Source organism: Homalodisca vitripennis, unplaced genomic scaffold (assembly GCF_021130785.1).
Source record: "Homalodisca vitripennis isolate AUS2020 unplaced genomic scaffold, UT_GWSS_2.1 ScUCBcl_5410;HRSCAF=12107, whole genome shotgun sequence".
NCBI lineage: Eukaryota > Metazoa > Arthropoda > Insecta > Hemiptera > Cicadellidae > Homalodisca > Homalodisca vitripennis.
Genome location: NW_025781518.1, coordinates 1 through 25,518, shown reverse-complemented (window position 1 = coordinate 25,518; position 25,518 = coordinate 1). Strand labels below are relative to the sequence as shown.

General features: G+C 34.2%; 1 protein-coding gene across 1 annotated transcript; it reads right to left on the bottom strand.

The window, feature by feature from the left end:
• Window positions 1-13,782: 13,782 nt before the first annotated feature.
• Window positions 13,783-23,441, bottom strand: LOC124373367. Its single transcript, XM_046831740.1, has 5 exons — window positions 23,370-23,441; window positions 18,387-18,539; window positions 17,231-17,350; window positions 15,831-15,932; window positions 13,783-13,860 (listed from the first exon to the last, which is right to left on the bottom strand). The coding sequence occupies exons 1-5, from the start codon at window positions 23,391-23,393 to the stop codon at window positions 13,783-13,785; spliced, it is 477 nt and encodes a 158-aa protein (XP_046687696.1). The 5' UTR covers window positions 23,394-23,441.
• Between the last annotated feature and the right edge of the window lie 2,077 nt (window positions 23,442-25,518).

Here is a 25,518-nt window from a genome sequence, read left to right as displayed (position 1 = left end):
TCAATTCACAGGTAAAAGAAAATGACTGGCAGCTTTCAAAAATTTTCAATGTTTTCTGACCAACATCCAATCAATAACCTGTAAAGTTGTCAGTGGAGAGTGTTATTATAATCACCCTATCTATTATTATTTATAAGCGAGAGCAAAATAAAGTAATGCTAACAACGTTATGTATTTTGAGTTCAATATCTTTGATATGAAATACAAATTTTTACTTATAGTATTAGATATTGTAAAAATCGACTTTTCTGCTGTAAGTCATATTTCTCTGTATTTAATTATTAATATCAGTATATTTCAACAGAAATTGTGTATCTACAACAGCGCACCTAGAAGCTGCACACAACACTAACTCCAAAGGACACATAGTAGCAAAGGATAGAACTAATTGCAGCGCTCATGGTGGCTAAAGACATAACTAACCGCTGTGCTATGGGTGGCCAAAGACACAACTTCTTCACTATTACTAGAACAGAACTAGTGGGTGAGAAAATCTTCAAAAGTTACATTGATGGCAAGTCGACCTATCCATCTGACCCTAGGATATAGATAATATTTACACACTAATGCATCTACCTCCATAACTAGTCCCTAAACCAATAACTTATGTACACATTGGGTAAATTTCACATTTTTATCCTCAGCTATATTAGTTGGTTCTGCTTACAAAACTACCCCGTTAAAGTAACTTCTTTCACATGGATGGATGCAGGAATTTTGTTCTACTTTTTCTGCATCAATGGAAATTAATTTAGGTGAGTATGAATTTATCAAATTTCAAAAATTACCAAAAATTCACTGAGTCAAAACGTATTTAAACTTGTAATGTTCTCTTAAATTCACTTGCCAGTTTTGATTAAAGTTAGTTAAGAATCATTAATATACATAGATATATTTACTGTCTTGATTCTATCACAAAGAGAATGGAAGATATGTACATACTCCCATATGTACGTACTCCCTTGTGCATCAATAAATTAAGTAGTTCTTTATTTCATGTTTGTTGTTAAAAATGAATGGTTTGAAAGATTAATAGGACATGAAGAAAAAAATGGAAGTAAAGTTTTATTTAGCTCGGACATGTGTTAAACATTTTCTAACATATAACGATGGTAAATTTCCTAACTCCCATTATCATATCAAATTAAGTAAGTCATATCTTTTGCATCTACAAAAAAAGAATATTTATATGGAAACTTATTAATTCATTTAATTTCTGTGATTTAATTTCATAGATTTCTGAGTTAACCAGTTCTATTAACTGTAATTTTTTATAGTACCTTACAATAATAAAATGCAAATACTATTCTTTACTGAGCCAAGAGCTAATCTAATCATCTGATTCAGGTTGCAGTTGGGTTCATTGAATCCCCAACATATCAAAAATAAATGAATACCATTTGTAATTTTTCTGAAGATTAAAATTTTAATAATATTTCATTAGTAAAATGCAACTGAAAACACTGTTTAATGAAGCCTACAGTATGTTTTTTTTTATAGATAAGTTCCAATGTTTTAAATAATCTACTATTCATTATACATTCAAAAATGTATTCTTTTAAGCAAAATCAGTGAGATCCAAAAATCATCTTTTTTAAATTCATTTCAAGAACTACACAACTTCTGTTTACTAAATCATGTAAATCCAATAAAGAACATGTAGCATAATACATTATTTTTTAAAGTTTTAAACTGATTAAAATAAAAATATTAATATTATAACTAATTATTCCACTCGTTAAAAGATAACTAAAAAATAAATCAGTACTAAAATTAGGAACTAAAAAATATGAAAATAATAAGATAAAGTAAAGAAATAGTTACCACAGAGGATAAGTGAATTTTGATATAAAAATATTTTACACTAAAATTAAAATAACAAATTTTAGTTTTTATTTACTAAAACACTTTTTTGTTAATCACCTTTAAATACTTCTTTTTGAGTACGTATATTATAACCTTTCTAGCTGTAGAATGCTGCCATCCTCGCAGCTGAATTTTTTGTATTTGTGAAATGAATTTAACATGCTTGTACACACTAGTAAGTTTAAATTGGGAGTTCTATAATCTAAAAGCTCTCCAACTCTGGAAGCTAGTTGCTTCTGGTACCATTTGACCTCATGGTATACTCCTAGAGACTAGAAACTGCAGGCCATTATTATTGTAGTTGGAATGGGCGTTATGTCATAGTATTTTTAGATTTGGCTAAAGCATTTTACTCCATTTCACGGAGTAAGCTTTTACAAAAGTTACATTGTATAGGTTGTTGAGGTAGTACATACTTATGTTTTCAGCGACGTAACTAGGGGGGGGGCACGCGGGGCATGTGCCCCGGGCGCAAGTTGTTGGGGGGGCGCCAACACGGCCACAGATTTTTCTAATAAAAATTGTTGAAAATATTTTTTAATGCGAGGTGTTGTGTTGCAAAAGAAAATCATTATATTTATTATTTTTATTTGATTTAAGTCTAAGAAAATGCAAAGTGAAATGATGAATGCTATCTGACTATTTACGAATCATGTTTACGGTCTGCATGAACTTGTACAGAACGAGTATGGGCACACTGTGTTATCTGTGGAATGACTTCACTAGGACGGCGCGGCGTCAGACACTTCCTTCCCCTCCCGGCTCCCACCCGCAGCTCCCCCATCCCTCTCACCGCACCACACATGCCACCACATTGCCACAAACACAACACATCGATGCTCGCTGGCCTGACCTTGACTAACAGACTAACTGCGTATGTTGTGCAGTTGTGCACTACTATTGTTGACAATAGTTCATACTTCTACTTCATTATATACATCATCAGTGGTTCGGTTCACGTAAAGTGGTTGCGGAGCTGTTTCTTTGAGTGTTACTAGCAATATTATTTTCGTGTTTGTGAATATTAGTCATGTCGAAAAAACTGTCTGGTGCGGAAAATCGCAAAAGAGCTAAAGAGAGAAAAAAAGAAGCACATCAATCCTCGTCTCTTCTATCATCATGGCTAAATGAAACAAACAGTAAAGGTAGGTAAGATAGATATACAGTACTTTGTTACTTTGTATTTATTAACTAATACAGATTAATGATTAACTTATTGAAACCTTAAAAATATATCATAATTAACTTTTCTGTAACTGTAGCAGCGTACTATTGATATGAATCTGTGTTTAAAAAATATATAATTGAACACAGGGTTTAAGCTTTCTTCTTCTTAAGCTATTTCTTAGAAACGCTAACAAGCAGCAAATCTAGTCATCGTCACACTTGAAGACGACATTTCGCTTTAACCAAGAACTAAGAACGTCCATAATTTATTTAAAAAAAATAGTATAGTAGGAGATGCTTTGTCGGCAGTATTGTTTAATTTAGCGTTAAAACTATGCTTTTAGATAAATACGGCACAATTTAAACAGCTAAGTTCTACCACAAATTGACAAATATACCAATAATATTATTTTATCGAATGAAGGTAACTCGAATTTTTTATTTTTTCAGATGAAATCAGCTGTAGTACAAGTACGACTTTTGAAGATGGAGGGTCATCAGCTGATGCAGTCCAAGACGTGTTTTCAACTAATGCTAATCTTGGTACGGAAAATCTTCAGCTGGAAGAACTTCCAGTTGTACCAACGGTCACCCAGGATGACGTCGAGGGTGAAGAGATCGAGATGTTTCAACCGGAGCAAAAGTATAATAATGGTACGTCTACGAGTTTGACAACTGATCCAACCCATGGTGAGTCTACTAAATCTATTGATCTAAAAGATCCGGGGAAGTGGCCTAATACCATTTCGGATGCAGACAGATGTTTTCTCGTATCGAGATTATTGAATGAAGGGAAAATAGAACCTGATCTTAACAATACTTTAAGAGATGGGAGACAGTTGACTAAAGAGTGGTTTACAAAAATTATGCCTAATGGCTTAAAAGTACATCGAACATGGCTAGTCTATAGCAAATCAAAACAATTCCTTGTATTGTATCCCATGCAAACTTTTTTCGCACACTGAACATCAACATCCACATAAGATTTCTGCTTTAGCCAAAGATGAAGGGTTCACTCAGTGGAAGAAATTGAGTGAACGGATTCCTGAGCATGAGAACTCCTTAAATCACAAACAGTGCTTTTGTGCTTGGAAAAATTTAGAATCTAGTTTAAGTAAACGTTCTGGCATTGACAAAGAACTACAAGACATGATTGCACTTGAAGAGGCACACTGGAAGGGTGTTTTGTATGCTATCATTGATGTAATCTTACACCTAGCAAAAGATGGCAGCCCATTACGAGGCTCCAATGAAAACCTGGATTTCAGTGACCCTAGATGCGGTAGGTTTTTGAACACTATTGAACTAGTATCTCATTACCATGCACCTCTGAAAGAGCACATTCTTCGCCATAAAAAAGGCCAAGTCAGTTACTTTTTCGCCGCTCATCCAGAATGAATTTTTAGACATTATTGCAGGAAAAGTCAGAGAAAACATATTTTGTGACATCAAGGCTTCAAAATACTTTTCAATTATGTTTGACTGTACTCCCGACGTAAGTCATTTGGAGCAAATGTCTCAAGTCCTTCGTTATGTGAAAATCACCGAACAGGGTCCGGAGGTAGTGGAGAGTTTTATTGATTTTGTAAAAGTTGGTGAAAAAACTGGATTGGGTTCTTTCGCAAGAAATTTCAGAGAAAATCAAAAAAAGATGGCTTAGATTTGAAGAACTGCCGGGGCCAGTGCTATGACAATGGTTCGAATATGGCTGGCAAATACAAAGGCGTCCAATCTAGGATTCTTGCCGAAAACAACCTGGCTTATTTTGTGCCTTGCGCGGCTCATTCCTTAAATTTAGTAGGTGCAAATGCTGCTAGTATGTCAGGGGAGGTACAGTCATACTTTGGAACTCTTAACTGCTTGTACAATTTTTTTTGCTTCCTCGACCAATAGATGGGAGGTTTTATTAAAACATGTCCCTCTATCTCTAAAACTACAAAGTAACACCAGATGGTCGACTAAGAGGGAAGCTGTACAAGTTATATACAAGCATCTAGGTAAAATTATAAATGCTTTAAATGACCTCAGAACCAGCCTAACTACCTCAGATGAAACAAAAACTGAAGCAGCTAATCTTTTGAAAAATGTCAAGCAGTTTGAGTTTATAGTTCTCTCCTGTTTTTTGGTACAAGCAATTGACCCGCATTGACATTGTGAACAAGCTCCTACAAGTGGAGAATATCACCATACATAGATCGGCCAAACACATCAGTCGATTGATCTCTGAACTAGACTCGGAAAGGGCAAACTATTCAAACGCTGCAATGAAAGAAGCCAAAGAAATGGCAACAAATCTTGGCCTTGATCCTCATTTCAAAGTAGTTCGAAAGAGAAGAAAAAAGCGCATGTTTGATGAGAATGCCGAAGATGAAGCACCTGAATTCTCAGAAGAGAAGAAATTTCAACAGCAGCTATTAGAAATCGTCGATCGCATTCTTTGTGAACTCAGAGAAAGATTCAACTCTATTCAAAACATAAATCATTTGTTTGGTTTTCTCAACGGAGCTAGCTTTGGAACAATGAGTGGGGATGACCTAAAGGCTAAAGCAATTGAATTAGCCTCCAAATATAAAGAAGACTTGGACAAAGACGAATTGGCAACTGAAGTGGAAAGTTTCAAATACCATGGTTTGGATTTAGTACCAAATATCCAAACAGCCAATTCGATTGATCTTCTGAAATTTTTGTTGTGTGTGAACAAAATGGAGGATGTATATCCAAACATAATGACTGCCTTACGGATCTTCTTGACAATTCCGGTTTCAGTGGCTTCGAATGAAAGAAGTTTTTAGTAAACTTAAAATAATAAAAAATTATTTACGGAATTTGACAGGGCAACAGAGGCTGACAAAACCTAGGGATTATTTCCATTGAGCACCAGGTAGCCTCAAAACTATGCTTCAGTGAGATTGTCAGTACATTTGCTGCAAGAAAAGCCCGAAAAGTTAAATTCTAAGAACAATTAAATGTTTAAATCAATATTTTACATAATTTACTATCATAAGTGTTTTAGTATAAATGGTGTTGTTTTGAAATAAACTATTTGTTTTTGAAAATACGTATTCTATTATTTACCAAATATATTTAGGCCTATATACTTTGAACTTGAGGTTGAGTATTTTAAGATCAAGATTCAAGATAGTATTAATGTAGCGTACCCTGGTACCGATGGACACACCACACTTTTTAAGAGGAGTTATAAGGAATTAGTTTCAGTTCAATTGGTGGGGGGGAGGGGCGCCAAAATAGGTGTTTGCCCCGGGTGCTGAATAACCTAGTTACGTCGCTGTATGTTTTGAGAGCTACTTGTCAGATAGGAAGTAAGATGTATCAATCAGTGGAGCAAAGAGTGAACAGCTATGAACAACAAATAGATTATGGAGTTATCCAGGGAAGTACGCTTGGTCCATTCTTTTCTTCATTTATATTAACAACCTTGCCAATCTTCATATGGAGCGTGCGTTGTTTTCTTACCAGATGATTCAAAATGAAATTCTTTCCGATTTCATTATGAACCAATAATGATTTTAATGACAATGGTATAAAACTTCATTCCTGTGGCAATTTTATGAGTGAAACATGCGATTCTGACATTATATGCAGTTTTGATTCATATAAATATCTAAGAATTATGTTTGATAAACAGATGTGTTGGCCGGACATATAGATTACATGAAAAACAAAATAAGAAAATTTATTTTTATATTTGGGCAGCTATGTGAAATTTTTAATTTGAATGAATTGAAAATTGCTTATTTTGCTTATTGTCAATCATTGTTATTAGCCGATATCATAGCTTGAGAGGGGGGAAGGGAGAGTACCTATAAATCTGTATTAGAACCTTAGAATGTTGCCCAAAGGGCCATTCTTAAGGCTGCCCTATGTAAAGGTAACCGTTATGCATCACCAGCACTTTTTAATGATTGAGAATTTTGGTGTTAGGCAGATTTATCTAAAAACATTGGTTTTGTATATGTATAAGAACAATAACACAATTTTTAGACGAACTAACCATAGGTACGGTACTTGGAGTTTGCTTTCACTAAATATCCTGAAATAGACGGATTAACAAAAAGCTTCACATGAACTAATTCTCATTATATAATGGAAATTTTGATTAGAATATTGCCGAGACCATTACCTGATTTTCAAAACATAAAAATTGGCTACTGGTTAACTGGCTTATTGATTTGGAAGGGGAGGCAATATTATTGTGTCCAATTATATACAGGAGTTATTTTATCTAAGGCCCTTACCAACCTAAGCCCTTTATTTTACTCTAATGCACAAGGAGCAGGATTTATGTATATGTGTATGTAAGTATGTGCGTGCTTTTTGTACTAATTATATTTTATACTGTTTATACTTCCCCCTCCAGTTTCAATTTTTCTGCATAAGTCTCTGTGCATCTCTTTGGATGTTCCATAGAATTTCTGTTTTCAATACGGATTTGATCCATTTTGAAAAAAGCATCTACTTAATGCTTAAAACGTCTTATAGAATTCAGTTTTTTTTAAATAGTTAAAAACTTTTTCTTAGACGTTGTTACCTCAAGGAATGACTGGGTATCACATCAATGGTTTCATTGTATAGCGTATATAAGTAGGAAACCACAAAACTTTTAAAATCCAATTGTTAACACAGTTCTCTGAAAATTTCTGAAAAAGACTAGATGTACAGTGGAGTCCCGCTAATCCGAACACATGTAATCCGAACAGGTCCAGGAGGAATTATTTATAACGATAATGAACAGTTATAGGAACTAATTACTTAAAAAATGAAAATGGGTGCATCATTTCGTGCATAAACAAAGAAAACTTTAATTAAATAGACATACAGTATTTTATTAAGACAAATTGTGTACGGTACAGTACATAAATAATGAAGTTAAATACAGTACCAAATTGAAACTTATAGGTTAAGTAGTTAAGTAATTAAGTAATTACTGTATTAAGAAGTGAAATCAAACAAAAATTGGACGTACAGTACTGATATTATTATTGATCACAATATTAATTGTTAAAAGATGTTATATAATTTACTCCATGTAAACATAACTAGATCATCTGTTATTTTTAAAGAAGATATTAAGTAATTGTTTATACATTCTGATTGAATTTTTAAGGTTATCTAGTTGAATTTTGTTGATTAAAGCCTTAGTTTGTAAAAAGGTTTTCTTAGTTTCATTACAATTTAATCAACAATTTTGCTATACTAACTTCAATCCTCTGTAATGGAAAAAACTACTGAAACCTGAGAAATTTGCATGCAGCCCTGAAACAACAAATGCTTCTAAACAATGGAAACATTGGTTTCAAACGTTCAATACATTCATAGAAAATGCTGAAGTTAAAGAAGATAAGAAACTTGGAGTACTAGTGAACTTTCTAACCTATGAAAACTATGAATTTATCAGTGAGTGTAAAGATTACAACAATGCTATACAAACTTTAGAAACATTATTCATACCTAAGAAAAATGTACTTTTTGCTAGACACTTGCTTGCTAATCATAAACAACAAGAAGGAGAATCAATAAATCACTATTTGCAAACGCTTAAATCTCTTAGTAAGGAGTGTGATTTCGTAAATGTCGATGCTAAAACCTATAGTGATGAGTCTATCAGAGATGCCTTTATTAGTGGTTTAAATTCTTCTCGAATCAGACAACGTATTCTGGAACATAACGTTTTAACCTTGGAAAAAGTTGAAGAAATAGCTCGTTCCTTAGAGTCAGCTCAGAAACATGCGGACGCTTATTCCATGACTTCAGGTGTACCTCAATCATATTGTCACTACGTTGATACCAGTAGTAATTTAAAGATTCCTTCAGACAAACTAAAAACTCAGGAAGACAATTCTACTGCTGCTGCTGTATCAGCACACAGACTCCGACAGAAATGTTATTTTTGTGGAAGAGCAAGACATATTTCAAGAGATGACTGCCCTGCAAAAGATGCTATTTGTAAAGGTTGCTCGAAAACTGGTCATTTTCTCAGAGTTTGTTTATCTAAGAATCTTAAAAATGGTAAGATAAATTCAGCCTCTTTAACAACATGTCCCATAATAACTTCAGCAGTAACACCCAAAGTATTATCTAAAGCAATTGTATCCGGAAATGTAAACGGAATTTCTGCTAAGTTTTTAGTTGATACTGGAAGTTCTGATAGTTTTATTGATAGTAGTTTTGTAAAGGCTAACAACCTTAAAACATTTCCAGAAGTCAAACAGGTGTCGATGGCATCTACGTCACTCGTTTCACCAATTAAAGGGTATGTTAGGGTAGATCTGTATGTACAAGACAATGCTTACAAACAAATCAAAATGCTTGTAATTGAAAGGTTATGTACTGATGTACTGATAGGACATGATATCATGAAACTACATACAAATGTTACTGTAGACTTTGGGGGACCAAGATCATCTTTCTCTGTTTGTAACGTTGCCTGTGCTAATGTGGAACCACCATCATTATTCCAGCACATGACTAAAGATTGTCGACCTGTTGTGACTAAGACAAGGCGGTTTTTTGGGGAAGATGAAAAATTTATACAGTGTGAAATACAGTCTCTTCTGAAAGATGGTGTTATCGAGGAAAGTGTTTCTCCATGGCGAGCTCAAGTGCTCATTACCAAAAATGAAAACCACAAGAAACGACTTGTAATAGACTATTCTCAGACAGTAAATAAATTTACATTACTGGATGCTTATCCTTTGCCAGATATTGAATCACTTGTGTTAAAAATTTCTAAATTTGATACTTTCAGTTCATTGGATTTGTCTAGTGCTTATCATCAGATACCAATTCCAGAGCATGAAAAACAACTTACCGCTTTTGAAGCTAATGGGCAGTTGTATCAATTCAAACGCATTCCTTTTGGAGTAACCAACGGCGTGTCCGCTTTCCAAAGGACTATAAATAAGATTATTTCAGAAGAAGGACTCGAAGGTACTTTCGCATATATTGATGATGTTACAATAGGAGGAATGTTTAAACAAGATCATGATAAAAATTTAGAAAAGTTTATGGCTGTGGCTAAGAAATACAATCTAACATTGAACCTGAAGAAATGTAAATTTGCTCAAGATACTATATCTATCCTTGGTTATCAAATCAGAAATAGAACTATACGTCCCGACCCAGAGAGATTACAACCACTTTTGGACATGCCTCTGCCTCATGATGCTGCTTCTCTTAAACGAACACTTGGATTGTTATCATACTACTCCAAATGGATACCAAGGTTTTCTGAAAAGATTAGAAGTTTAGTAAGCTGTAAGAACTTTCCTATTGAACCAACCTCCATTGCTGCTAGTGATTTTCAAAACATTAAGAAGGATATAGAAAGATAATTTCTTGTGACTGTTGAACCGGAAAATCAATTAATAGTCGAAACTGATGCTTCAGGAGTTGCAATAGCTGCTACACTAAGCCAAAATGGACGTCCTGTTGCCTTCTTTTCTAGGACTTTGTCTGGAAGTGAAAAACAACACTCAACAGTAGAAAGAGAAGCACAGGCCATCGTAGAATCTATTAAGAAATGGAGACATTTTTTTGTTAGGGAGACAATTTATTCTCTTAACTGATCAAAAAGCTTTGTCATTTATTTTTGACCAAAAACATTCTAGCAGAATTAAAAATGACAAAATCATACGCTGGCGACTAGAGCTTTCTCCTTTCTCGTACGACATTCAATATCGACCTGGTAAAGAAAACGTTTCTGCAGACGCACTCTCTCGGATCTGTAATGCCTCTACGACTGACAACAAACTTTTTGAAATGCACCAGGCTCTTTGTCATCCAGGAATAACGCGTTTCTATCACTGGGTACGCAGCAAGAATTTGCCATATTCTTTGAATGAGATCAAATCAATGACTTTATCTTGTCCTATTTGTTCAGAGGTCAAACCTAGATTCCACAAACAAACCAACACATTGATAAAGGCCACTTCACCTTTTGAAAGACTCAATATTGATTTTAAAGGACCACTACCATCGTCAAGTAGAAATCGTTATATGTTAAATATTGTTGACGAGTACTCTCGCTTCCCATTCTCTTACCCCTGCAAAGAGATGACTTCGAGTACTGTGATAGAATGTTTGGAAAACTTGTTCTCTGTTTATGGGATACCAAATTACATCCATTCTGATAGAGGCAAATCATTTTTGTCTGATGAAATAAGGACATATCTTCATCAAAAGGGGATTGCTACAAGTTTAACCAGTCCATACAATCCTGCAGGAAATGGACAAATTGAGAGGTATAATGGAATTATATGGAAGACCGTTACACTGTCACTAAAATCCAAAGGACTAGACCAACGATACTGGGAGTCTGTACTTCCAGAGTCTCTACATTCGATACGCTCTTTACTATGCACAGCAACAAACTGCACTCCACACGAGAGAATGTTCATACATCCACGCCGATCAACTAAAGGTACTTCACTACCAGCATGGTTACTGCAAACCTGGTCCAGTACTAACTAGGCGAAATGTAAGAAGCAGCAAATACGAACCACTAGTTGATGAAGTTGAATTAGTAGAAGCAAATCCACAATACGCACTAATTCGTTACCCCAATGGAAGAGAATCTACCGTTTCACTAAAACACTTAGCTCCCCGAGGTGATAAAAGTCTAATGGTGACAGACTTATCCAATTGGTCGGAAGAACAGGAGGTGGTGGATGAACATGAAGATGCATCACAAGGAAATAAGGAAGATTCATCAAAAGACACTGAAGTTGAATCTGTACAGTTCAATCAAGAAAATAAAATAGTTTCTCCTCGAAGAGGATCAAGAATAAGAAGGATCCCTGAACGTTTCAATGACTACCTCCTAAATTCAGTGGGGGAGAATGTTATATAATTTACTCCATGTAAACATAACTAGATCATCTGTTATTTTTAAAGAAGATATTAAGTAATTGTTTATACATTCTGATTGAATTTTTAAGGTTATCTAGTTGAATTTTGTTGATTAAAGCCTTAGTTTGTAAAAAGGTTTTCTTAGTTTCATTACAAAAGACATAAATTCAATTATTGTCTTCTGTCACATTGAAGAGAGTCTATTGGATGACGCGTGGACCTGTACAATATCCAGTACGCTCACATTGCTTAACAATAGAACTCTCACACTAAATACGGTAAATGTGCTTAGTATTCGCAAACACGTTTATTTGTCAAGAAATACAATGCAACAGTCAGAAAACATGTTTTAATAAACAATGTTGATAATTCTATAACAAAATAGACCCATTCTCAAGTTTGAAACCGTATTTTTCTGTGATTCTGGCTAATCCGAACAATCACATAATCCGAATAGGGCTCGGTCCCAATTAGGTCAGATTAACGGGACTCTACTGTATGTGTAATATGGCAGGTTGATCACCCAGCAGGGATCACTTCTGGCTGGTTTATACCTACCAGTTGAACCCACCACTGGGCACAGCAAAAACCGATGTGCCACTTCAATCTGGGCAACCTTATGGATGTCCAGTAGCGGCACATCACTAACCGCAAATGTTGAGATTTCTGGGGTTCATGGGCCAATTCGATAGGTCTAGTCTACTGTGGAGGATGGCTGTTGGAGTTGGTGGGGTTTGTTCCCTTACCTCAGAGGTTCTTGTTAACCTCAACAAGGGTGTGCCACCCCCTGCCTGCTTTGACTGGAGAGGCTGGTTCAGAGCTGGCCTCCCCTTCTTCCGGGATGACTTTTGAGATGTAGTGCCCTAATTCTTCCTCATGGATCTCGATAGGAGGCGGCCCCTAGTCCCTAACCTTACCCATCCTGAATATCCTATCACTGCGGAAGCAGCGCAAAGGTTCTTACAGGACTAAGATCAATTTATAAGCTTCTTGTCCTAAAGAACAAAAAAAAAAAAAAAAAAAAAAAAGGTAGGTTGATTTCTCACTAACGATATCACTTAACTGTCTAAAGGCACTTCCCAATCTTAATTTTTAATTTCTAAAATCCCCATATGTGTTAATCTGCACTCTAATGTGAAGCCTTAAAATTATAATTGTTTACCTACTAGTTGGATTAAAGATGGACAAGATTCTGAATAGACCTGCAAATGAATGATTGTGGGGTTAAACAAAAGTGAAACACACAACCGTAATTTATCGCTTTAATTATACCTAATAGTCAATAAGCACTAAATGTAAGTTACATTGAGAAGTTAATATTTTTACAGTACATTTACAATTACTCTTAGCCTGTTACATGAAATTACATGTTTACACACTGAATAACACTTACAGTATCACAGTGAAAAATTTACAAGGTATCCACAAATTATACAATTTTATCATACAACCATGAAACAAGTACATAAGTTACTTGTTAAGAAAGCTATAATTAAATTTAACCTATTTTTATTTTATAAAAGCAAGTCGGAAAAACTCTTACAGTCTTTAAGACAATAAACACTTTGGAAAGGTGCTGATAAGATTTTTGTACTCCTGTCGTTGAAGAAGGATAAGAATGTATATTTTTAGAATTTAAAGCCTGCACGTGTAACTTGGACTCTTCACAGCAATCTGAATGTTAGTTTAAACTCCCAGTGGTGTAAGTAGCAGTTCTGAGGCCCGGGGCACCTAGATGTGTGTAGTTCCGATACCTGCTGCGTCTCGTCTGCCAACTGATGGTGATCTCTGGATAGCGTAGGGTCAGCAGGGGTGTCCACTGTCGCTACGTCCGCAGTTGCATACCGTTGATCATGATGTTAGCGAGAGCGTTACGTCGTTTTACGCCAAGCTCCCAGCCCCTGCGCGTGGTACTGGAGTTGTCGGAACCACCGCTTTGTCCTGGTCACCATCTTCTGCCTAAAACAATTTAGCATACATTTAATATTGTAAAATTTATTTATTTATTTAAGGTATGTACATTCATAAGTATTTTTATACATATCAACGATGGTTTAAAATATTTTAAACAGGTACAGTATTAACGGTGAAGACGTTAATGAAGTTGATTTAATATAACTTAATTAATAATGAAAGTTATATGCAAAACTTGATTATGTTCACTAAACAACTTGTTAGAAATATGTTTATAACCTTTTTATAGCTTTGTATTATACTTTTAAAATAAACATAAACTTCACAACAATTGTTAAAATATATATTCCCAAAGCTGTCTGTTGTTGTTTTCACAACTTAATTAACTAATATACATGAGAAATATGTGTATATTTCCAGATGGATTAGTGTCTAACCCTGAAATGGCCTAATTGTGTTTTCAGGATACAATAACAAGATTTTGTAATAGATCAGTGTGAACTCTGGATGGACTCCTTACTTGGGGTTACAAAAGTTAGAAAAATCTAACAAATACGAAAGGAGCTTTTTAAAATTAGCAATTTTAAGTGATTTTTTAATCATTTAGAAATTTATTATCAACAAATATGAAACAAATATTTTCACTACATTACTTCTATGTATGAACATTATCATGTTTTGCTTGTCCGAAAAATAAACAATTTGGAAAAAGTAGTGTTTTTATTAACATTTAGTAATATTTTAAAGAATTTTCCTCCAATTGCTCCAAGAGTCTACAATGTTTTTGCTCGATAAATGCTACACAGTAGGCCTATGATAAAAAACTTGTCTATTTAAGTTTATTGCTTCTAAGCATAATAAATTTGTTAATCCTGAGGCAGAGGTGGATTCCACCAAAGGGGCACTCCTTTGTTACCTACCTGCAGAACATGGAATTAAACACTGTCTAACTTACTTTTAAAACTTTGTACCTTTCAGTAAGCATCTCCTTTACTGAACTTTTAAGGTCAATCCATTTTTACTCACTCGTGTTGCCATCAAGAAGCGTTTGTTCATTGTCCAATGTGTGTCACATCCGCAGCTGTCCATCAGACACATTTTGTACAAATATTTCCTGCATTTATTTTATATTTTGTGTTGTTTTTCTGTTTACTTTTTATTAATACCTTTAATGAAGTTTAAATGTTTTTATTCAATAAATAACAGTTTTCTTTGATGCAACATGGATAATTTTACATACGAAGAAGAGAGACTACACGGTTTTTATAATTGCTTCTATCAATGCACTAATAATCTACAGGCAAAACATGTCATATGAAACTCCTATTATAAGAAGTTTATTTCTTTAGTTTTACATGCATTATTATTTATAATCTAAAGCTGGCGTAGCTAAATAAACGTAAATGACCCTATCTTTATAAATGATACTGCTTTGTAGCAGAAAATATAGAAATAGTACCAAACATTGCTATCACCACATCACAGTCAACCTTGCATACTGCATGTACTTAATAGGTTGCATAGTTCTCTTGACTTCCCATAGATAGCAGCAGCACTGCAGTGAGAACTCTGCCTCTATTTTTTTATATCACAGAAAAATTGGATTTGGCACATTCTGAGTGGCAGGATATTTTTCAGATTGTGTATAAATATTATTTATAGTCTTTATTATTTGTTATTGTTACTGGCTAGGGGTGGGGGCTTTGTATTTATGGATGAACCATTGCTGTAAGAAATGTTACATTTATTATTAATTCTTTACTACAACATGGTAGTTGCTAGATGACAGTTATGAATCGTCTCCTTTTTCATGAAGTCAAAGAATATTTCGTAAGTATTTTTTTATAGTTGATTGATGTAGTAGTAAAAATTTCCCAAAGCTTTTACTTTTATTTCCATTATTAAAGAGGTTAAAGGATTTACTCTATTTAAGGCATAATTTCTTTTTTCTGAGACTTTAAAAGTGTAAATCTCATTAACTTTGCTGGACTGTTCTTGCAATACTAAAGAATTACCTTGAACAAGTAGGTGTCTTTGGTAGCAAGCTCCTGAACTTCGAAGTAGTCCTCCACATCAGCCTCAGAACAGATGATGCACCGGTCAAGGAACAGAGGCTCCTGCAACACATCCGCAGGACATCGTCAATGTCAGAACTTAGTGTATTCCAGCTACTTCGGTAAGGTGTATGAATGAGCAAGATTTGGCTATATTGTAGTAAATTAGTCAGCTAGGAATAAATAAAATTAAAAGATACGTAAAGATGGTTATGTTGTTTAATACCTTCCAAGATGACTACTAGTCATTTTCGGTCTATAAATACATCTATCTCCAAATTGGTCAAGGGTTGGAGAGTTGGTACTTTCAATAAGATAAATAATTCAGTAACGTGTTCTGAACAAAAATTAAGGTTTACTGGTTAAAAGGAAAAAAAGTAGATTTTAAATAATAGATTTTTTAACTAATAAATCGAACATTGATTGAAATAGATGTGTGTTAGCAAAAAACCTGCATACTGGGAGAAGGAAGCTCTTTGTTTGCTAGTGGTCAGTAACAAGCTACCAGTTGAAATTTAAGATTTGCCTCTGAAAATTTTGCAAGGAGAGCTAAGGCTCTATCTGCTCCCATTTAATATGCATATAATTCCAAGCTTTTATAAAAAGAGAGTAACTTTGAAAAGAAACAGTCATCAAACAAATTTTCAAAAGAGTGTTCATGACTTTTGAAGGAATTGACGGTCAATGTTTTGTATTCTTTTTGTCTTGAGTAAGGTCACACCAAAACACAAAAAAAGTACCATCTTATAAAATGGTTTCCGTTTTTAAAATTGTAATTCCTTTTACTTACTTTTTTAGTAAAAAACTAACAGTGATGAACTAACATGTCTAGTCGTTATCTAGATTGACTGTTCTTTTAAAATGAGATAAGGTAATATCCAGTACCAGGAACCTGATATCAGATTGACAATGGACCTTATCTTGTGGGTTTTGCTGAAGTAACTATTAACCTTTCAACATAGAGCTAACCTTTGAGATTTTGAACTTCCTAACTGTATTTACATTTCCTGTAACATAAATAGAAATGAAAAGGTACAATGATATAAATAGGGAATTAAAAGAATGAAAGGGTGCTGGTACCTTCAACATAGTTTTATTTAACCGAATAACTCAACCGACCCTGATCAGTTCCTGCAGGTCTAGCAGTTACTTTTAATTTACTGATCAAACTTTTATGACAGTTGATTGAAACATGAACAAAATCTCATCCTGCAATTCCAAGAGAAGCAGAGTCCGCCCATTCAGTTGATGATACAATGTCATTCAGACTTTCAGTTTCAGTTGAAACTGTTGTACTTGTTTTACTGATAAGCCAGACATAGTTTTATGTTATAACTTCAGTAAACATGGCTGATTCTTACCCTTAGTAGTCCATATCGTCCGCTCTTCTCTCTAACCAACAGCAGAGTGGCATCTCTGATTCCGTTCTTCCTTGGAAACGCTAAGATCTCATCAGAATCTGGTTGATAGTCTTCCGTGGGCTGGAAAAAATATGGATGGATTTGAGAATAATTGCAAAAATTATGTAATATGCCATAATTGTTATTCTTTTAGCTAAAATTGTCTGTGGAGCTGGAAAGTTTGGGACAGTGATATAAGTAATGGACCTTATCCCTAGAGGAGGTCTTATCTTCCCTGCCCTTAATATCTTTTATTTAACAGAGAACACTTGATAAATCAGAGAATCCTTCAATTTCTATTTGGTAACTAATCCCTGTCTACACTGATAAGACTTTTTATTCAGTTATACATTAGATTTTGAAATTCATAAGCCCCGAAAAATGGTAAATCTTACAGAGGCAACCACAAAAAAGATACCATAGATACAGTGTAACTGTAATTATCCTTCTTGGGCAAATTGGAAGAAAATGTAAAAGGTAAAATGTAATATGGGCACCGTACAGCAAGTAAACAAATTAACAACCAATATTGTATGTACTAAATACCAGACTTATCATTGAACTTGTATCTGAACGCAGTCTAATAATAAGCTTCATTCAAAGCTTAGCTTTTTTCCAAGGTATCGTATTTCACTATGGTAAAATGACTTATAGGAAACTCATAGGTTGCATAAGGAGGCATGTATCATATCCCTGAAGATTGTAAATATACTCTTAAGCTCTTCCCTAACCTACCGTAGAGAAAGTTGAAGAGAATCTCAGGATGAACCTATAGTTAATATTAAATTACTCAGCGGGCTATACTCATACAAATCAACACAGGCCTTCAACATCAATTAGTCATAGTTTTTATTGCTGAAAATTTAGTTTTGTAACAGACCAATTTTGAGTAGAGGAAAAATGTTTTCAAGGGCCTTCTAGGTGTTGGTAGTAGACCTTTAAATCTTTTACTTGCATTCATAACCTTCATTAAACTTCCATTATCAACAATATGACCATTACAAAATAAATTGAAGAATTTACTGATAACGAAAAGTGAATTGTAAATTACATTTTAGTGTCAAAGGGAAAACCCACTCTGATCTTGGGTGGACCAGGGTTAACATTTAACACTAACCTTGCCAAGGGTGACCAACATGGCGTTGACTGGGCTCAGTTTGATTGTGCGACCGCGACGCCAGTTGTTATCTGTGGGCTGAGTGTACAGGAGCTTCCCTTCCATTGCAAACCTCACCTCATCATGGTTCCACTCCAGCACATCCACTGCCACCTGGACGACATAAATGGTTATGTTTAGTAACATTTAACGCTTCAGAGGGGGGTAATGGAATAGTGGGAAGGGGTGATTCAATATGAATGTTGATTTCAGCTCCAGTACACCTCCTGTTTGTTTTAAGCTTCTTTGTCGCAGACTTCTTTGAATCTCTTCGAACGGATGTTGACTTCAGATTCCTGGAGTCAAGATTGCGACAACATCACATCAAATCTGTTTCAGATGCTGCACTAAGTGGAAAGAGAAATGGAGCTGAACTCAACATTCGTAGTGGGGCATAAGTTATGTTGACTGGTTCCTGTAAATTAAATTGGAGTTCTAAGAGGTAACTACTGCACCTTTGAGAGATGTTAAAGATACCTAAAGAAGCAGAAGTCCTGGATGTAGGAAAGATTATTAGAAAAATTTTCTTAGAATTTAGTTGAGATTTAAAATTAGATATTAGTGTCGATTCGGTATAAAAACGGAAGTCTACTGAGTGAGGTAAAACGATGATTGATTAAAGAGTATACACAGAAAATAATGCAAAGATACTTCTAAAGGAAACTGAAAAGACAATAGGAAATAAAGTGATTTGGTGAGTTCTATGCACTGCATATGTTCACTAATATGAGAACCCAAAACATACACTCTTGGTATTTAGATACAACATCTTACTTATAACATGTGTGTATAAATGTTTATCTGTTCCACATGCTTATAATTACAAGGTAGGAGTACACCACACCACGCGTTGTGTAAAAGGCTTTGTTGAAGTTAAGCATGCAAACTTTCAAGTCTACAGCTCGTTTTATGCTCGAGATGTCCTTGGTACTAAGAGGCATAGGAAAGAAATTTTTACTGCCCTCATGTTTTCCTATTTTTTGTCTACTGAGAGATAGACTTCAATGACACTCAGTCAAATTCCTTGGATGAACATCGAACTTATTCTTGTTTTTGTAGAAAGGAATTTTCATGCGAAAATTTTCATGAATTTCAAGTTTTCTGAAATTGTTCTTGAGATATCCTTCCAATTAGCCAAATTCTACAGAGAAACTTGCTATCATCAAACACTACTTTGCTAAGTAGAAATGATGTTGCATGCAAAATTTTAAGTCCATTGCTCAATTTGTTCTTGAGATATCCAGTTGAAAACACACACCGACAGATAGATAGACTGACAGACAGAGGAGTAATTTTGCCAGAAGCCTAATTATAAATAAGCAAAATATACTAAATTTAAAATTTATATCTTAATTCATTCTTAAGATAATACTCAGATCCACAAAGTCAACATTTTAGTCTGTGTGGCTATCGGCACTATGATAATATATTAATTTATATTGCACCAATTGCCCAAATGTGGACTTGTAAGTTTTAATAATTTGCAAAAGCAATCGTCATACGCTTATTTCATAGTGATGGGGTAATCGACTAGTCGACTAGTTGTTTATTCGACTAGTGCCTAAAGTAGTCGACTAGTCGGTTGATTTGACTAGTCGTTGTAAAGTAATACATCGACTAGTAGTACGGTGATTTTGGATGTATAATGCAAAGTTACTTTAATCTGTTTAATACAAACTACAAAGGCGACTATTACATTTAGTTGGTAGACGAATAGTCGTTTATTTATTCAAAATATCAAACTAGCAACTTGATTATTTGTTAATACTATTTTAATTTACTTATCACAACCGTCATAGCAGATCATAATTTACCTCACTGCTTGCTATGTTAACCGACTAGTTTCATGTTTCTTTAACAAGTAATATATTTTTCAATATATTATACAGCTAATAATATGTTGTTATAGAGTAACTTAGGTAACAAATAAAACGAGACTAGTTTAATCAAAATGCCAAGGAACGTGTATTTAATGTAATGTAAGTTAATTTTACAAAATTACTTTGAAGTTAGAAAAAATTACAGTGTATTTCTTTTAGCTAAAAATTACCCACTTTGGCTATTCTCTAGTTTTTAATTACATTTTACTTCATATTTGTGTGTAAAAATAATATGTTATTAACATTTTTTGGGACAAGTCTACATCTTCTGTCATTTGTGACTTGCCCAGCAATAGAAAAAAGTCTCTCAGAAGGAACAGAAGTTGCTGGCAAACATAAGTATTTTTTTTTTTAAATAATAAATTTCTGGAATTACATATTTGTATTTTTCACAAAAAAGGAGAGGGCTTTTTGATCTCTCAGCTAAAGGTAGTTCCAAATAGTGCCGAACTATAAGAGCACTGCTTGCTACAACTGAAGATGTAGAAGACATTTTCTTTTCTTCCAACCTACAATCAACCCATTCCCACAATTTCTTTCGCGCCAACTCTTTCTTATCAAGATTTTTTACATGAAGAGATTGATTTATTTCATCGTTATCTTCAATCACTGGAATTTCTGTCAATCTGTGGGATTTCTTTTTTCCAAATTATATTTCCTCTGTAACAAGTTTTTCTGCTTTTTCAGCATTTTCTTTGAGGCCAAATGAAGTTTTCATAAATCTGGGATCCAAGAATGTTGCTTTTGATGCAACTGTCGTAGTTTCCCATCCAGAAAACCTTCTTGATATAACTTCTACTAGTGAGGTTTTCAAAAACAAGCCTATACCTGTATCAGTTTGAATTGATTTTAATACATATTGGATGCTTCTTAGCAATGGGATAACCATAGACAGAGTTGGATAATTTTCTCCTGACAATTCCTCTGTCATTGTGTGTAGAGGTTGAAGAACTTGTGCACAATCATTTAACGACTGCCACTCAGAAGCATCAAGTGGTTCGGGAGCTTTAGGCATGCAAGACATTGCTGCTGATAATGGCTCTCTTATTTCCAACAAACATTCAATCATGATCAAACTGGAATTCCATCTAGTGTTAACATCTTGCTTGACTTTCAATAAGGGTAGACTCATTTGTGATTGCAAATCTCTAAGTTTGTCTGCAGCCAAATTACTGGTCTTGAAATAAGTGACTATGGATTTACATTTTTTTTTTAAATTTCCTTAAAAATACAATTTTGTTCAATTGCATCAGTTACACACAAGTTTAATGTGTGTGCAACACATGGAATGTGGGTCTTTTTTAAATGCTCGGTCACAGCATTTTTAATGTTGGATCCATTGTCAGTAACAATGGCTATTATCTTATCAGAAATATTCCAATTGGAAAATGTTTCACGAAGAGAGTCTGCTATTGCTGCTCCTGTGTGACTCCCTGGAATTTCCTTTGTGTCGAGGACAAAATTTTTCTGTTCGCAACTATGTATAAAAATGGCAAGTAATAGTTATGAAGGATTGATTGGAGTCAGAGGACTATATGTCCGTTGTTATTCCTACATGGTCAGTTTGATCTAGCATTGATCTCATATTTGTAGAAATTTCGTTACGTACTTCAGGTATGAGTTTTTTTGTCAGTGTTTTTCTTGATGGTAGTATGTACTGTGGCTGAAGAGCATGTGAATACTCCTTGAATCCTTCATTTTCCACTACGGACAGAGGTTGTAAATCCCTACCTATCATTTTAACAAGTGCCCTGTCAATAAACAGTTTGTCACGGTCAGTAAGGTCTGCGTTTTTCGTAAACAGTTTTAGTTGCCTAGATCGTTTTCTAGGAGGCCCATCTGATTTAGTACCATTTGAATCTTTATTTCCAATTTGTTCCGTAATTTGATTTAAACTACAGCTCTTACCAGAGGACGATTGAAGTACAATCACCGGGGTGGCAGATTCTTCTCCAGTTTTAGGTGTAACGTTTTCCACAATATCAGCACTGTCATGAGAACTCTCACCACATAACACTGTAGGGTGCCTACTCTTAAGGTGTAACATCATGTTACTTGTATTGTTAACACACTTAAGAATTTTTTTACATAATCCACAAACAACACTGTCCTTGTCTTTTCTCTCAAAATAGTTCCAAACTATTGATCTCTTCGGAGGCATTTTACTAATTTAAACTACAAACAATACAATAACACAATCCCTACCTATTCTAAACGTATACAATGTGTAACAAAAACACGTATGTAATTCCGTACACAAATAATTCATATAATGTCAGTACTCCACACACAAAAAACTCAAATAGCTAGTGATAGCGTACCGAACCGACTAGTCAACTACTGAAGATTGGCTGTTTTGTTTTATTCGCGACAGCAGAGTTCTTAGAAAATATTTCATGTCAAGACACGAAAAACTAGTCGACTAGTCGTTACGACTAGTCTAGTCGATGTTTAAAAGTAGTCGACTAGTCACTAGTCGATTGTAAAAAGTAGTCGATAGTCCCCATCACTATTATTTCACTCTGGGTGATATGGCAGACATGTGCATATTTTCAGCTAGGTACTGAGAACCTGATGTCTATTGACAGTTGTTGCATAAAATGCACTATAAACCTAGGCTGCTATGACTATCGATTATCTCTAGACTATTTATTATGTCATAGAAAAAGAAATACATAAATATACTGTCCAGTTTTTCAACAGGAAATTGCATGTGAAGCTGCAGGTAACTGCTAATATTCATTATAAGTTTATATTACCCCAAGGTTAATAGAAGAAAATGTCCCACAGAGTTACTAAACATCCAGTACTACTATTGAAATGTCTTAATAGAATGAACCCTTTTACTCTATTTGTTTCTATCTATAGATTACTTTAAAAAAATGGATTCTAGAAAGAGGAGAAATAGGATTCACAACACAAGCATTTCTTAGAAGATTGTGTTCAATGACTGGATTTGGCATTCTTATTTTATCTGTGCCTGTTGCTTTAATCTGTACTTTAAGTGTAGTTTTATTGAGCCATTGTAAAAATAATTTAAGTCATAAAAACTCATAATACTTACCTTCCTCAATTTTATATTGATCATGTCAGTTTCACTGCTTGACCTTCTCCCGTTGATAATCGATATCCTGCGCCATAAACTTGGTTGTGCTGATGTCCTTAGCTAGCTGCAAGTCAAAACCAATATGTGAGTAGCTAAAGCAATGGTGTGGCTACAGAAAAAACATCAGGAAATGATTTGCCACATTTGAGCGTTTATCCTGGAGAGTCTGGGGATGCCCAAGAAGGTAAAAGAACCTTCACTGCGGCACTATACTGAGTAACGCCTACTAGCATAAATATGATTGGGTGCCATAAGGCATATATGTCACAGTCAATTGTTAAGTTTGAATTTACGGGAAAACGTTACAGCCAATTTTATATATTGAAAGAACCTGAAAAACAGTTTTACATTAGGAGGAGTGTTCATACTAATCACTGGTTATAGGCTGACAAATTTATAAGCTTTTTCTTAGAAAACTGTCCACTGGTTGATTATATTTCAAATTTATTTTCTGTTTAATTCACTTGGTTAGAAGTCATAGGCCACTACTGTTGTTCAACAATTGTATTGAAGTATAACATTTTGACAGTTTCAATTTAATTAAGTTTGTTATTATAGTCCTGGAGCAGTTACATTTCCATGCTTACTATTTCGGAAAGAGTTATATCTCAGAAAATATCAGTCAGTTTTACTCCTAGAAGTCAGTAGGCATCAATTAAGGATTTTTGATATAATGCAAAAATGCCTAAAGCAAAGCTAATCATGACAACTATTGAGTACACAGTACCATTAGGTAATTATTGAAGCAAAACCCCAACATTGTCATCAAAGCTGTCAAAAATCATTTCCAAACCAAGAGGAATTTGCGGTTAGATAGCTTTTTAATCTAAAAGATGCAACTGTTGATTAAAGAGAGACTCAGTAAACAGAACTAAGCATTGAATGGTTTGCAGGAAAAGCTCGCCTAGGATGAAGATAACCAGCCCATCATTGATGTTGGCTCTGTTTCAGAAATGATGACGCCATCAAAATCCACTTCTTGTTGTGCACTATCATTTAGGGCGGACATATTGGAGCACAGTTTTTTTTATTAGTTTGGGTATATCGTCTTTGATCTTGAGAGGAATCATGACTAGAGGTTTCAAAGGCCATATCAACTAAGTCTAAAAACATTTACTACCAAACAGATTAGAATAAAACAACCACTTGAATTGACGTGCTCTGTGCCCTTTGTACATGAGATTGGATACATTAAGGTGTGCAATCAATTTTTGGGTTTGGAAAATATATTTTTATTATGTTGAATTCATAGCTCTTTACTATCCAGCACACATAAAAAGTAGAATGTTATTGATTATTCCACGTGAAATTATAGACATTAAAAGTTGGAGGTTTAGACAATTTTGTACCCAGGTCCAAATCAAAAAGCTGAAGATAAAAATGTGACATTTTTACAGTATGTCTTTAGAGAAATTCTCTTAAATAGCTATGAGTGTAAAGTACAGAAATATATTTTTTTCAAACCCAATATTGATTATAACACCTCCAAAAAGAAACCAAATAAGGGCGCACTACTCATTTTTCTCTCAAACTTCTTACATTTTTTTTGCAATATTTTAAAATCCACTTTGCCATGTGCCAATGCCATAAAATTCATCTTAATTTATTTTAGTAATTATTTTTGTTGACATTATTAAAATTATTACTACTAAATGGTAAACAATGTTATATGTACACTGGATATACATTATTTTTGTTTGCAATTTAAAGGCTTGAGAAAGAATATAGGTGCACATCAATAGTTAAAAGTGATTTTATTTTTTTATAGACTGGCCTTATAGCATGCATGAATAAAAAATAAAATCCTTATCTTGATACTGTACTGTATACAAATAAAATGTGTTGGTGATTAAGTTCATTTTTAAACTTAAGTTATTTTTTATTTAAGGCAATTAAAAGTAAGGAATTACTGCAAAAGCTATTTCAGTCCAATTACTAGACAGGGCAGTTTATTTAAAAACTGCACGTTTTTTTCTTTTACTTAAATTAATTCAGTGCGGCAGCAATACCAAGTGTGTGATGTTCAAATCACCTTATTGATCCAGCTGAGGTTAGTACAAAATTAAATTGATAACCATGATTGTCAATTATATGAATTTTATCAATC